Raw genomic sequence first — 15,021 nt, forward strand, 5'->3', positions numbered from 1 at the left:
CTCGTCTAGTTGAATGGGGTAATTTTGCGAGCGCTTTTCGACTTATCTAAAAAGCCTTTATGCTCTTAACGAATGTGCAGTGTCGGTGTTGTTTTTTTGTTGCCGTTAGTGCGATCAACAACGTTGGCATCTGCTACAATTACCGCCATTAACTGCAACACTGCAAATAGCAGCGATTACAGACGCGAGTTGAACGTGTCAGTAATTCCAAGCGATGCTGTACATGACTTCCTCATGCCACTGCTGGCATTTATGTATGTACATGCATACGCTTGCGAGCCATTCATAGATGATAGGTTTGTTCGTCGAAAATCCAGCAAGAATTATCCAACACTCAAAATATCAGAGAGTAAGAAAAAATTCTCTCAAATTCTTTCTCATGTTGAGAAACTTGCAAATTTCTGCACGAACGCAAATTTGCAGGAATTTGCAAGTTTCGCTGCCAGCTGGCGTCCACGATTGCATTTCAAACATAAAAAATTTTTATAGAATTTTTAAAATTCTTTCGGATGGCCAAAAACAGGATATACATGTATATTTCTTGTTGTTCTGACTTTCTTTAACATACATTTCAATTTCTTCATCGTACTAGCTGTCGGGTTTCTTAAATCGACTCTGGTTGCAATTGCATTCCTATTGCGAATACCATTTTTTTCAGCCGAATTAAGTTCAAATCATTGGAATTAACTAAATTAATTATATCAACAATTATTTACTTCCTTTTTCATAAACAAATCGCTCGTGTTTATAAATTTTTAAATTTAACGAACTAATTTATTCAAATTATTGTAGACAAAAATGCAACCATGCGCCACAACCACATGTTTTTCGTGTTTGCAAATTCTTGCTGGCAAAATTTTTTCCAGCAAGAATTTGCAACTTCTCTCCAAGAGAACTGTCACTTTGCTCTCACAATTTTTGAGTGTTGGATAATTTTTTGGTCTGCACGAACGCGATTTGGGCAAAAATCGTGATAATTCGTACAAATTCGTACAAATTTTTTGCTCGACGAACAAACCTGATATCCGCAACAAATTCGAATTCTTTAACAGCCTTTCAGCAAAGAATGCTGTTAAAATACATTTGCACTAATAAAGTGCGAATTTTATATGCAGCCAAAATGTTATGTATGAACATCGTATCGTCTCGCTACCATATCAAACTAACGAATGTGCAAAATGCTTTTTCATTTGCGATACCCATGCCTTTAAATGATACGTAAATTGGCAAATCGTCGAATTTTTAGTATTCTTAGAAGCAGATGATACTGGGCTCGAATCGTCACATACGATATCGTACTACTCGTCACGTAAAAACACATTTTTTGGATTATGACATACATGCCATTCAGCTTATACTGCCTGACGTATCACGCAATTTTCTTTCGTATCGTTTTCGATCCGTGAACGGATGTTACGATTCTAGCCCTGACTTTAACAAAGTGTCGAATGCCACACTTTTTTCCAAATGGCATTTTTTACAGCAGTTTCTTTACTCTCCTGAAACACACATTCGATAGTTTAATATGCTAGCTACGATATGAGTATTTGTTTTTGTTTTTGATAGTAAATTTGATAATTATTGATTTAAAGAAAATACAATAAATTAAATTTAATTACATTTTGATTTTAGCGCGAAATATTTAGAAATTTTCTAGTTTATTACTTCGTCTTCTTTCCCTTTTTCCCTTTCTTTCCCTTTTTCTTATTACCAGCGCACAAGGCAGCGAGCGCTTCGTCCAGCTCCTTATCGGTGATCTGCGTCTCTGTGGTCATTTTCTGTTTGGGCAGTATAATTGGCTGCTTCGGTGTCTTCAATTCGATTTCGATGGTATTTCGCTTAGGGCGATAGTGCTGCTTATTGCCTAATTTCACCAGAAAGACGTCGCTATCGGTATCTTCACATGTTCTGTAGCATACCTAGAATGGTACGAATTTCGGCAATCAAACGAATGAAAAAACACATTTTTTTTTCTAATTTTGTGCTTAGAGGATTATCAAGTTGAAACCATGCAAGAAATGCAGGGACCGTAACAGTTATGATCTTTAAAATAAAAAATCATAATTTAATAGGGCATTTCCACCAAGAGAAAAGTGAGAAAAGTGTGAGAGTTGGCCATCTTTCTGTTCTGCTTTTGCGTTGGCATTGCCCAATTTTGGTTATATGAAGACTTTCATATAAATGCACGTATTCATAGTCAGCTGTCGAAGCGACGCCAACGCCAACGACAACGCAACGCCAAAGCTGTATGTAGGAGGGGGTTTAATAGAGACAAAACTAGATAGCTCCGTCGGAAAGTTTTCACAGGATAATTTTGAAAATGTATTTATGTCTATGGTAATGAAATTACTTTTCAATAATTCGAATACTTCTTTAAACTAAAATAGTGCAAATGCAATTATTACATATGTATGTACGAATTACCTACAAATTTTATATGACGATAATTTTGTCAACTACAATTTTAAAACCGGACAATGACAATTTGTCACATTTTCAATGGAATTTCTCATTTAATTGAAGCGGTGGTGACAATTGTTTTTATGAAACAAAACAACCACCAAACTGTCGAATTGTCACTGACAATACGGAAAAAAATGCCCGTCGTTACAAAATAATCACTTTATGAAATAGGCTCCTGAGTGGGAGATCGACCTATCACGGCAACCAGTTCGAAAACGCCCTATCTCAGAAAAGTTTTCAAAAACGCCCTATTTCAGAATCGGTTCAAAAACGCCCTATCTCAACTGAAAATATATTGAAATCGTGCTGATAGGGCGTTTTTAAATCGAATTCTGAGTTAGGGCGTCGTTCTTCAACCAAATTCTGAAATGTTTTCTGCGAAAAATATTTAAATTGAAGCAAATTTCACTCCGTACTTTAATGAATTTAGGCAACACGTTTTTTATGGGAGTCATGAAATTTGCCATACATACATATGTACATACTCATGTATGTGTATTATGAACCTTGAACTTATGAACTTTCATTTTTTTTCTCAAACGTAAACTTTGACTCTGGATATACAGGCAAAGTCCTCCTTCAGTCATATCAACAGAGTGAAAATTTCTTTCAATCTTTTGCCAGCTTGCATACTTGTACTACTTACATAAGAGCACTGAAATAAATGTACTCCACTTACTAACTACACACACATGGGCATACAAATATCCTTCACTAAATGGAGCGTTTATGCAACAGAAGCGTCACAAAAAAAACAAACACTATATTCATAACATGGATTTGTAATGAATGGATTAGTGGAAAACTGTGAAAAAGGTACCGCATAAAAAAAAAAACAATCACGCAAACTGGGGCAAATCGGTGCTTCAACTTGATTCCATACAATAAGACTTAACTACGGTGGATTGCTTGTTTCAGCGACTACACTAACTTACATATGTATATACATATATACATTTGTATGCTGCATTGATTTGGTTGAAGCTGATTTGATGCAATTGCTATGTGGAATTTTTTTGCGTTGGCGATATCTTGCGATTGAAAGCATTCGAAGGAAGCTGGATCACACTGATACGCATTGAGGGAAATAACTACATAAAAACATTGATACACGTATGTACATATGTATGTCAGTACGCAGCAGGATATATCAATTTTTACAAATTTATCTAAGACAGTTGTAATTAAAAAAAAAAAACACTCACAGAGGGATATTCTGTGGAGGTTCTTAAAAATAAAGCAAATAAGAGCAGCGTGTATAATTTCAGTTACAATCGTTTTCCCTACAGGGTTTTTGCTACTACATAGTAGTACACATAAGTTAGTGAGGTAGCAACAAGTGCAAGTAATGTACACATATGGGCATACACACAAATACGCGAGCAGCCGTTATTGTTATTTACCTTTTATTGCAGCACACAACAACTACTTATATAAGCCAACATCACAAGCCATATCCAAGCACAAATTAAAAAAAAAAAAAAATGGTATTGGCTGCATTTTTTCATCTCCCGATTATATCTGAAATCTGCTATTGTACTGACGCAATATGCGCACAATGCAAATGCACAAAGCACAAACAAACGTTATTGGCTTGTTTATTTACATAGTATTTGAGCAACGTGTCTCAATGCAGAAACATTGGAGATCTACACTCTGATTGTCAGTGGGTGAGTGTAGTGTTTGTATGGTTGTTCCTATGTTGCCTATTTTTACAAATCAATGCCAAATAAAATAAATTGAATGCTATACTGAAACTAAATCAAAAGGATATGAGAGCGAAATTTTTAATATCTCCATTTAGAGGATCTGGCGTTTTTAAATATTTTATTTATTTATCGCCTTACCTCAATACCCTTTTTTCTGGTATCTGTGTTTATGCCCTTCAAAGTGTCTTTAATATCTTGAGGATCTACTTGTAGGCAGCAGTTTCGTATATCCCGCGCCGGCAATGGTGGTGCAATGGGACCACAACTGTCGTCGTCACAGCAGGGTCCTTTACGACGGTAGAGCTCTAGTTTTTGATCTGCATTACATATTGATTTGATCTTATTGAAGGGTAGACAATAATTATCCGGTTCGCATGAATCATTTGCGGAGTATTTGATGTTAGCTCGGATTTTCGGCAACCTCGGGCCATTGATGATGTAACCATTTGTGCGTCGCTTGACATGATTTTTGGCGAAACTACTGCGTTGTAGAATCTCGTTCAAGGTCTCGCATTGGTTGTTGTTTTGCTGAAGGTAAATGTAAAAAAATATAATGATTTATAAAAATAAGTTAATATGCAAGTACATAAGATATATCATTAATAGGTTCATTCCTTATCCTTTTGGACTAAAATCTGAAAAGTCTCAAAATGCCAGAGCGTAAGCAAAATGCGCTCACTAAAAGAAAATAACAGGAAAAGTAAAGGAACGCAAAAAATCCACACACAAACGCCCACAGCAACACCTCGAATGGGCCTCCGCACACCGGACTGCTCAGTCCGCCTGAAACCGGTTTTGTGTGGATAAGAGGGGGAAGAGAGGCCCAATCAGTATTTTCGGAGCGCTCCGAATATATAAAGTATTTTTAATCGACTTCACAAAAAGGAGAAGGTTATCAGTTCGTCGGAATATTTTTTCATTATGTATGTTACCACGTTACTTGGACCACGTTAACCGATATCGATAATCACCCTCATTGCGACAGTCGTGTCGAATGCAAGTCGTTTTTCGAGAGTCGAATCGTAACGAAAATTTCACGTCATTGCCTAAAATTTCCACTCGACTAGTGTATTAAAACGGAAAAACTCGGCAGCACTGTATAGTTTTCGACGATTTTGATCGTTTACTTACGACAATAGACAATGCTACTGTTTTCGAGTCATACAATTTAGCCTCGCTTACGACTTACGCAATGAGGCTGAATTTTTCATCGGAAAGGTGGTAACTCAGAGGTGGTCCCATACTAATTTTGTTTAAATCAGATAATTGGTTCGTGAAAAAATTAACGATAATCTTAAATTTTTATATGTGAATTGAAGTCGGTTTTGTTCTTTGCTTAAAAATTACTTGTTTTGTTATCTAGTCGGTGAATTTAGAAAGAAATTTTCAATCAAGAAGAAATTGATCGTCGTTTCCGAATATTCCTGAAAAGGGACACCGCAAAAAAGAAATGTTGATGTTATGGAAGTTTCAAATGCATTTAATGCATAGAAAATTACTTTTGTCTAATGTCGAATTTCCACTAGGCATTGAAATTACAAAAAGTTGGAGGCATTTAAAAAGTGCCATGTGGAAATGGATTTAATGACTATTTTTTTAAGGTAATGACAAGAATATTTTTTAATGCCCAAGTTTGTCATTAAAATGTTTGCCGAGTGGAAATCCACCATAATTTTAGGTCTTTTCAGGTGTATTTATTAGAAAGTATGCCGGTTCTGGCAAAGAATCCCATAAAGCGGGACCAAATGGTTCCAAACCTAAAAGGAACCTATTTTAAACAAGATAAAAAATATTTGTGTGATTTATTTCAGGATTTTTTTTTGAATTTAGCGTTTTTTCGATAAAAAGAAATGATAAAAAACTTTAACACTTATTAATTATAAACAAAATTAAGAACATTTTAAAATCCCGTAAAGCCTCCTTGCCGGTCTATTAAATATCAGAGCATACCGAAAACACTCCGTCATGGTTATCATCGGAGGATTTAAGGAGTCTTTCTCACAAAATCATATTTGCTTTTTATATTGAGAATGCACCTTTCTCCTGCGAGCATGCTCCTTTGGTACTCTTTTCGCAGCCTCCCTAGGAGCATTAATTGTGCTCTCTGCAGACTTCGCTGGTATGCTGGGAACAATATTTTTGAACAATTTAATTTAAAAACAAACAATAAATTAAAAAAATCATTGCCGACGAACTGTTAAATAACTCTTCGATAAATTTGAAATTATTTCGGTTTTCTTTTGCGAGTTAGAGACTCAAAAATTAAGATAAGTACAATACGAGACTATTTTGCGAGATGTAAGTAATCAAAACCACTTGCAACATTTATGTGTATTTTGTTGTTGCATCTAAAGTGTCAAAAACTGTTTTTCTTGTAAATCAAAGAGTACATATTTTGTATGAGAAGAAATGAAAAATATTTGACATTTTAGAGACCGAATAATTTGAAAAAAATCAAATCAGCGTACAAAATATTGCAAAAAAGTACATTTGACTGTACTTGGAAGTACAACGGCTCAAAAAGAAGTACTGTACTTCCGAAAGAAAAACGGTTGGTCACATTATGTAGGTAATATACATTTCAAATTTGAACCGAATGGGATTATAAATAGGTGGTTTTCAAAGAACTAGCGCATTAATTCATCTGTCATATATACGGTGACCATCCGTTCTGTTTTTTGCGGGATCGTACTGTTATTTAAAGGTCTGTCCTGCGAAGTTTTTCAAAACAGAAAACCCCCAAAATGTTCTGATTTTTTCCAAGTGTCCTGCCTTTGTCCCGCATTTTCTTCGATATTTTAAGATTAACTTTTCCTAATCGAAATAAAAGCAGTGTAAGTTGGTTTTGAAGGTTCAACTAGTCAATGCGTTCTAAATATTGTACGGATATGGACAATGGGTGACGAAAAATTGAAGACCAGCATCAAATATATCGATAACACTGTTCTACAAATTTTGTGGTAATCGCTTAAGAAAAAAAAATATTTTCCAAGCCGATTTTCTTTTCAAAGAAGCGTTTTCGTAATTTTTTCGAAAAAAGTGTTTTTGGTACATTTCGGACCTATTCGTCAATGTCTCATGAAAAAATTATCCAATCATCATAAGCGACCTACAAAAATATATTACTTTGCCGATTTCAATGAAAATTATTAGTGACACAAGCGACCAAAATCGAAAAATTGAAATTTCAATCATTTTCTTTTTACAGTAAATGGAAATCTGCTGATAAATGTAGATGTTACGGAACACAATCTGCACAAAAAATATATATTTTTGCAAAGAGCCCATCAATACCTTTCGAACTGTTGGTCGTTTCATGAGATATTGAGGAATAACTGAAAAAGTACTAAAAATACGTTTTTCGAACAAATCTCGAAAACACTTCTTTGAAACCATGGGTATTTTTTCGTGTTCAACGACCCAAAGTTTGCCTAAAAAAATTTGCTTTACGGAAGTTCATATTTCGTGTAAAGTAATATGTAATATGCCTTATTATAATTTTGTAAATATTCATTTATAAAAGATTAATACCAATGAAGCAAATGTGATTTATGTTTAAAGTTTAAAATTTGATTAAATTAAGAAATATACCATCTTCGTTATTTGAATAGCGCATCCTTTTAATACTTACTAGGTACAGTTTTCCGTTTGTTTGTTTAATATTCATTAACTTTTTATAAAAATATAGCATATTCTACCTCTACATCCCATTTTAAACATTTTTGAAAATTAAAAAAAAAATAAACATAGGGGCGACAATTTTTTTTGTTCACGGTGCTGCGCATTTTCTTCCATATAAAAATTTTGTCAAGCATACTTGGTAAGAAAGAAAATCAAAAAAAGGGTGCGCTATTCAAATGACGAGGAATGTATATATGTAGCACATTTTTGTTATTTTTATACAACGCAATTATATGTAGGTAAATTTTTTGGTAAATTGTCCTGCATTTTTTAAATATATTTATGGTCACCGTAGTCATATAGCATTGTCACCAGGTTCTGAGCTAAGTTTGAAATTTCAAGTTGCTAGTTCCTCGGGAAGTTATTAAAAATTGATTGCAAGATTAGACCCAAACAAACATACTTACATACATACATGCTAAGCAAGTTTAATAAAAGCATGTACAAATTTTAAATAAAATAAAGCAAAACTAAATTAAATAAATTTAATGAAATTTAAAGAAGTGCTAGAAATCAAATCGGAGGTATGTTATATCCATATCTTGTATAGCGACCTACACAATTCGAACTTATATTTACCTTCGTATTCTTCCCCTCGCAATCACTACCACTGTCGTGACCACCTTGCTGCATACCATCGTCAGCACTTTCCACTACGTAAGTATTCTTGAGAACACGTATTACTAGGCCACTACCATTTAGGCAAGCCTCAAACTGCTCGTAGGCCTCAGGACCGGGTTCTGGTTTAGTGGGCACAACAAAACACGGAGGCATAATCTGCGGTGGGCCACATTGCTGGCATGAGTCGGAATCTTCTTCGCTGCTTCCTATTACACGGATATACAGGTAAAATTAATACTAAGTAGTTCCGTAAATACAGCTAAATACAGTGCGGAATTAAAGAGCATACCCTTTTCATCAACTTTTTTTTGGAAAAAAGTATTAATTCAAAGTTTACTGATTTTTTTATAAGTTTAAGATTTTTTATCTTGAATTTTGAAAACTAAATTTTTTCAATTTTGTCCAGCATATTTTTGCATTAAATAGCGCAGTTTCCGTAATGCTCTAGCTTTGGCTATAATTAAAAAATATATATCGAGAAATTTGCGCAACGAATTTTATGGAATCGCACCCGTTTCGTTATCAGTGGCCGCAAAAGGACGAAAAAAAAATATCGGGTGCGCATAAATAAATCGCAAGCAATTGTTGAAGCATTACGTCCATATTGAAAAGTAATTTTTATGTTGAAGTTTTAATTTTTTTAGTTTCTGAAGGAAAAACTTGTATTTGGGAAAAATATATGACTAAAGAGCATGGTTTATAATACATATGTATGTACATACATATATGCAACAAAAAGGGTACGATCCACTTCAGCAGTACAAAGGTATACTTATATTTTTAAGGCACTTACCCGCCTCACATTCATCCATGCATTCGTCGCAGGTGCAGCCCTTACGTTCATTGGTAAAATATCGTTGGCACATATCCGTGCGTTGTTCTTTCTTTTGACAAGGATCCGGTTGCGGACAGCACGGAGGCGGTGGCGGACAGCACGGAGGCGGTGGCGAGCAGTACGGCACTGGAGCTGGGCAGCAGTTATTTTGCGGAGCCCGATTTTTCTTTTTCTTACATCCACTAGGACATTCTGTGGAGATAAATTTGAATTTATTATATTGATCTTTTATTGACATTGTTTTTACATAGAATCTTAAACGAAATCTTACCCCTGTCGCAATAGTCTTCGCACTCTTCGCAAGGGCAACCCTTGTCTGCATTGCAGGCAAAGTACCTGCGACAAACAGGAGCACTCTTTTCTTCCTTTTTACAAGGATCCGGCATCGGGCAAACACCTTGTGACTGCGGCGATTCTATGGCCGCGCAATTAGAGGGACATGGTGTAGTTTTCTTGGCACAACCCGTTGAACAAATGCGTGAGAATGGGAAGCTAGACACAATCGTTGGCCCATTGCACACGAGACGCATTATAAGCACCAAATTACCGGTTTGCATGTGCTTCATATTGAAGAGGGGCAACAAGCGTTTGGTTAGTTCTGATGTAGGACACATTTGTTCAGGCCGTCCGATACTATCTTCATCGCAATCGTTATCGACGACAGTGGTTTTGGATGAAGTCTTCGGATAAGGCATACGGGCCGTATGCTTGGCCAATTGCTCCATCCAGTTGGGATTTTCGATATTGAAGCTTTCCGTTACTTTATCGAAAAGTGGCTTTATGGGAATGTCTGTAGCACCGACAAGGAATTTGCATTTATCGGTCTTCTTCTTGTAGATGTGAATAATCAGACGATCTTTTTCCGTTACTGGCGACTCCAGTGAGAATAGACAGCATTTTCCACACTTGGGAGCGCAAATGTCTACGCATTGACCGAATTCGCGATCACAAATCGAAACAAAAACGCTAGACCGAAAGCAGATTTCACAGCACGTAGGGAACTCTTCTGGGGCGCAATGATTGGGCCGTGTTATCAGTAGATCATCGACCACAAATTCAAACATGTACAGGAAATTTTGCGCCATTTTGAGAATTTAGTTATTAGGCAATTTTATAAAAATAGATTTAATTTTTATTGGTGAAATGTAAAAAAATTTTCTGCTTGGATTGAAAATTAAAATTATTTCACGCCAAAAATATCGGAGTTTAAAATCGAGGTATATCTGCATATTTTATTCAGCAAGTAGGTTTGGAAAATACCTATGCACTTGCCGTTAATACAAACCTATGTATACGTACATATCATCGTCGTTTAAAAAACAAAACCACTTATCGTGGTCCTACAAAACTTCGTAACTGACATTTGAGCCAAAAATTACTTTTGCTCAGCGGAATCTCTTGACCCAAACCCTTATCCATTCATACTAAAATATCATTACTTATATAAGAGATAATTAGCGATAAAGGACAGAATCGTCTTGATAAAAAACACAGGTTGTGCTCACTCCTGTAAAATGTTGGCAACCTCACAACGAGGTTTTGCATTAACTTTATACGCGGTTTTGTATACGTATGTGAATATCTACCAGCTATGTATATATATGTATGTATATCTACCACCTATTAAGCCCTGCATTAGCAACTTGTTTTTAATTCAGAGCATGTTATTTTTAAATTCTATTATTAAAAACTATTTCTACAAATAGGTATGCACATACTAAGTAAAATTTATGAAGTTATTTACTTATATGTATTCATCTTTAATTTTTACTATCCGGTACGCTTCATTTCCTGAATTTGCTTGAGCAAGAGTTGCATGCGATCCTTCATCAGCGGTTGTCCACGGTGTGTTTTTTTACTAAATGCTTTTGTCCTTTCTAAACGCTTCTTTTTATAATTACGCACACGCTCCTCCTTTTCTCGTTGCACCCGTTCTTTTTCAGCTTTTGCCTCTGCTATTTTTTGAGCTTTTAATTCTTGCCGCTCTTTGATTTTCTGCTTTCGAGCCTATTGTTTAAAATATTTAATAAAATAATCATACTTTATGAAAATTGAAAAAGTACCTCGTCCTGCGGCTTTTTTCTGCGCCACTGCATTTTTCTGTCGGGCAAGTGAGACTTGTTGTATTTATTTTGTGGCTTGCTATGAGCAGACGGTTTGCGTTTCATGGTTGGATTTTTCGAAATGGATTTACCTCCTCCTTCCTTTTGCTTGGAATTTCCCATTTTTGTGATGCAGATTTTTTTATTTAAATAATTGTGACTTGTTTTGCAAAAAAAAAAGGAATAATGCACGTTTTTCTATTTTGTTTTGTTTATCACATATCAGCTGTAGATAGGGAGGAATCGATACAAGTAAATGCAGAGAACGTTCTCTGGTAAATCCAAGTACATACTCGATACCTTTCTCAAGTTACCAACTATTTTTGTACTCGATAGTTTTTACTGCGATCCAAGTAGGTATCGAAAAAAAGTACTTGTATCGGAAGTGCAAAAGTCATAGCCCAGTTATGCATACTTAACGGTACATGAGATTTGTCACATAAGAATCTATTATATGGGCTTTGCGTGTAAAGGCTCTGTTATGCATACTTGGCATTGCATGCACTGCTATACCATTTTTACGTAGAAATCAAAAACCTACAGACTTTTACGTATGTAATACTGTGCGTTGGGTAACCGCTTACACGCGAAGCTCATTTAACAGATTCCTTATGTGACAACTCTCAAGCAACGCCAAGTATGCATAACGAAGCCTTAAGCGGTTACCAAACGCATAGCATTTAAAATGTACAATTCTGTTGGGTTTTGATTTTTACGTAAAAATGGTATAGCAGTGCAAGTATTAGGGCCGGTTGTTCAATGTCTGGTTATCACTACTTGCCGGTTAAACATCATTATCGACGTTTTCGACATCATCCGAAAATCGTTCCAGCTGACAAATTTCCTGTAACTGAGAGCTTTTTCGTGAGAGTAAAATATGCTTACTCTCAGTATGAAGTTGCAGGATTTAGTCCGCAGTTTTTCTTCCTGCGAATTCATGAAAACTGTCAAATGAAGGTCAGTTTTGCATTCGTAAACAGTGAAAGAGCTGATTCAATTTATAAGAAGTATTTTTAGCAGAATAGAAGCCAATTCTACCAAAATAAAGAAATCTTAAAATGTTGTGTGTAAGAATTTTTGGCTGAATTAATAATTTCGTAAACAAACATCTAACATTTATATACCTGCAGGAAATGGGTTTTCGCGGTCCAGCAGTTTTTCTCAATTCTTCGACCATTGCTCTCCCTTATGAGAGATATTTTGCTGTTTGACAGTTCTACAGGTTTTAGTCCAAAAATCGCTGGAACGCATCTAATATGTGATCGATAAAGCAGTCGTTGTATTTAACCGGAGCTTCTACCTCCGATCCGACATTGAGTAACCGGCCCTTATTATGCTTCAGCGTCGTCTTTGAAAAGCACCCCATTAGAGGAATGGGAAGATATGCGCACTACATTTCCGCTGCTATATAAGCAAGCCGTCTATACATAACGGTTGTTGGGTCATCTGTCCCTTTCGAGAGGCTTTTCTTAAAAATAGGTATAACTATATCAAAATCTCGAAACCGTCATTCAGTTTAAACACTTGGAAAAGTTTCCGTTTTTTGGGAAATATAACAAAAGAGGAGTTTGTTTTTGTTTTCGTTGCTTTCTGAGCTGACTGTTGCTTCACTTTCTTATCTCTTTCTTCGCTATTATCCGAAAATTTCTTTTCGCTCTCTATGTCGCGTCACTATGTTTTTGCCTTAGGTTGATAAAACTATGTGTTTGTTTAATAATTAAGTTGAATTATATATTTTAATAGTGTTTAAAAAGTGAGAACAGGTGATTTAGTTAATTTTTGTCGGGGTAATTGCCTATACAAAACAGCGAAATTTAACAAAAGTTGTTTGTTTATAACTTTTAAATGGTTAACAATATTAGCCTTCTCCCTCCGGATTGTTAATAGCGTGACCGAAACGCGTCGTTTGGTACGCCTCCCGACTTTTCCGGACCTTTTTTTTCTGTTGTTACCCTATACTAGAGAATTACCCTTGATTGATTCATTTCTATAAACCAGTTTTTTTTTGTCAGTGTATTTTGTCTTAACTTTATTTTTTTACTGAAATCTGGCGGTGAACACTAAAAAAATAGGCGAAGAGGTGCAGAGCATGAGTAAAAAAACGGAATTGATTTAAAGTCAAGCGGCTTAAAATGTCCATGATCGGAGTGGACTCCGATCACTGGCAGGGAACGTACTTTTCAATTTTCACGCTGATGACCCACAGATGGCGCGAAAACACAGATGTTGCCGTCAGAAAATTACGGTGCTGTCAAATCACATTACGTTGTGTATTGTCGTCATTTTAGTTGAAAACTGGTAAAACCAAAGTTACGACCGCTATTTACTGCTTTCGTGGAAACCAAAGCTTTACAGCCGATAATATCGATAGTCTTAAAACGTCCATAGCATTTTTCTGAAACACAAACTATTGATATACCGATAGTATCGTCGATATATTTCCACTTCTACGCAGAACAGCAACACTACTATTGAGTGCGTGTCGTGTCGATACGCGCTGTCACCTCATTGCTGCGACTATTGTTTGGTATTCTTATTGGACAGATGAAGAACGAAAAGTCCATAGCAAACTAAATATAATAATTTAACAAAATATAATATATAAAAATGGATAAAATAAGTGAAACTGATGGAGAAAATGCAACCACGAATATATCGGAGCTGAACATGACACCTATCCTGTTAGCTGCTGTTTTGGGTTTCATTATAATGGGTTAGTGCACATAAATATCTGGTTTGTAAATAAAAGGGTACAAATTTTATGCATTTGCAGCGATTATATTGATATTGCGGAGGCGTTCGCTGGGTCGTCGAGATTTCCTTTTAACCGGTTTAACCGAGTCTGGGAAAAGCGCAATATTTATGCAAATCCTACATAATAAATTTCCGAATACTCTCACCTCTATTACGGAAAATTTGGGAGAATACCGTTCTGGTCGCATGTCCGGTCGTCTTATCGACATTCCTGGCCATTATAGAGTGCGGGATAAATGCTTTGATCAGTACAAACGGTCTGCTAAAGGGATAATATTTGTGGTGGATTCTGTGACTGTACAAAAAGAAGTTCGAGACGTGGCTGAGTAAGTACCCAATAAGTTTATTAACAGATATATGTACATAAATATGTATGCTTCGTATCATCAACTCAAATTTTCTTTCATTAAATAGCGCCCTTTACAGTGTGCTCACAGATGCTTCTACCCAGTCTTGTCCGGTGTTGGTGCTTTGCAATAAACAAGATCTCAGCACGGCAAAAAGCGCACATGTTATAAGAAGCGTACTGGAAAAAGAATTGTAAGTGGGCCGATTAATGGTTGAATCTAATAAAAATGTGCAAATTTAATTTGCCCATTTTTTTTTGCAGGAATATCGTTCGGGTGACTCGTAGTCGTAAATTACAATCAGTGGGAGAGGATGATCCCTCTAAGTCTGTGTTTTTGGGTAAAGATGGCAAGGATTTTGAGTTTTCACACGTTCAGCAAAATGTACAATTCTTTGAAAGCTCCGCAAAGGAAAATCAATTAAATAACTTATCTGATTGGATAGATAGAATGCTGTGAAATAATTTTAAATTAATCAAAGGTTTCTGGGTGCGATCATCGAGATTTTC

General features: G+C 35.7%; 4 protein-coding genes across 5 annotated transcripts in view; 1 reads left to right on the plus strand and 3 right to left on the minus strand.

The window, feature by feature from the left end:
* Positions 1-1,607: 1,607 nt before the first annotated feature.
* On the minus strand, positions 1,608-9,378 carry LOC118747962 (the record flags this gene model as incomplete). Its single annotated transcript, XM_036482201.1, is given in 4 exon segments — positions 1,608-1,919; positions 4,311-4,700; positions 8,433-8,680; positions 9,268-9,378. Coding segments are annotated over 4 exon segments (1,007 nt in total), but the record flags the coding sequence as incomplete, so codon positions are not given.
* A 146-nt stretch (positions 9,379-9,524) lies between these two features.
* On the minus strand, positions 9,525-10,394 carry LOC118747608. The gene has a single exon (XM_036481659.1). It carries the CDS (start codon positions 10,392-10,394, stop codon positions 9,525-9,527), a length of 870 nt encoding a protein of 289 aa, XP_036337552.1.
* A 579-nt stretch (positions 10,395-10,973) lies between these two features.
* LOC118747963 (thyroid transcription factor 1-associated protein 26) lies at positions 10,974-11,628 on the minus strand. Its single transcript, XM_036482202.1, has 2 exons — positions 11,373-11,628; positions 10,974-11,316 (listed from the first exon to the last, which is right to left on the minus strand). The coding sequence occupies exons 1-2, from the start codon at positions 11,532-11,534 to the stop codon at positions 11,080-11,082; spliced, it is 399 nt and encodes a 132-aa protein (XP_036338095.1). The 5' UTR covers positions 11,535-11,628; the 3' UTR covers positions 10,974-11,079.
* Positions 11,629-13,805: 2,177 nt separating this feature from the next.
* LOC118747964 (signal recognition particle receptor subunit beta) overlaps positions 13,806-15,021 on the plus strand; it is a 1,533-nt gene continuing 317 nt past the window's right edge. Inside the window, exons 1-4 of one of the 2 annotated variants that reach the window (XM_036482204.1) lie at positions 13,806-14,124; positions 14,185-14,491; positions 14,580-14,705; positions 14,776-14,993. In XM_036482204.1, coding sequence (XP_036338097.1) covers positions 14,019-14,124; positions 14,185-14,491; positions 14,580-14,705; positions 14,776-14,971 — 735 coding nt within the window. In that variant the 5' untranslated portion in view covers positions 13,806-14,018 and the 3' untranslated portion in view covers positions 14,972-14,993. Of the gene's footprint in view, positions 14,125-14,184; positions 14,492-14,579; positions 14,706-14,775 lie in introns of both variants that reach the window. The other variant, XM_036482203.1, reaches the window with a different exon arrangement.

Source organism: Rhagoletis pomonella, unplaced genomic scaffold (assembly GCF_013731165.1).
Source record: "Rhagoletis pomonella isolate Grant_MI unplaced genomic scaffold, Rhpom_1.0 Rhpom_scaffold_00012, whole genome shotgun sequence".
Lineage (NCBI taxonomy): Eukaryota > Metazoa > Arthropoda > Insecta > Diptera > Tephritidae > Rhagoletis > Rhagoletis pomonella.

Bases quoted from the DNA above. Each gene is read 5' to 3' on its own strand.
- LOC118747963 (XM_036482202.1), bottom strand. From the start codon at position 11,534: ATGGGAAATTCCAAGCAAAAGGAAGGAGGAGGTAAATCCATTTCGAAA. The intron at 11,317-11,372 runs GTACTTTTTCAA...TTTAAACAATAG, and splicing joins GAAAAAAGCCGCAGGACGAG to GCTCGAAAGCAGAAAATCAA.
- LOC118747608 (XM_036481659.1), bottom strand. From the start codon at position 10,394: ATGGCGCAAAATTTCCTGTACATGTTTGAATTTGTGGTCGATGATCTA.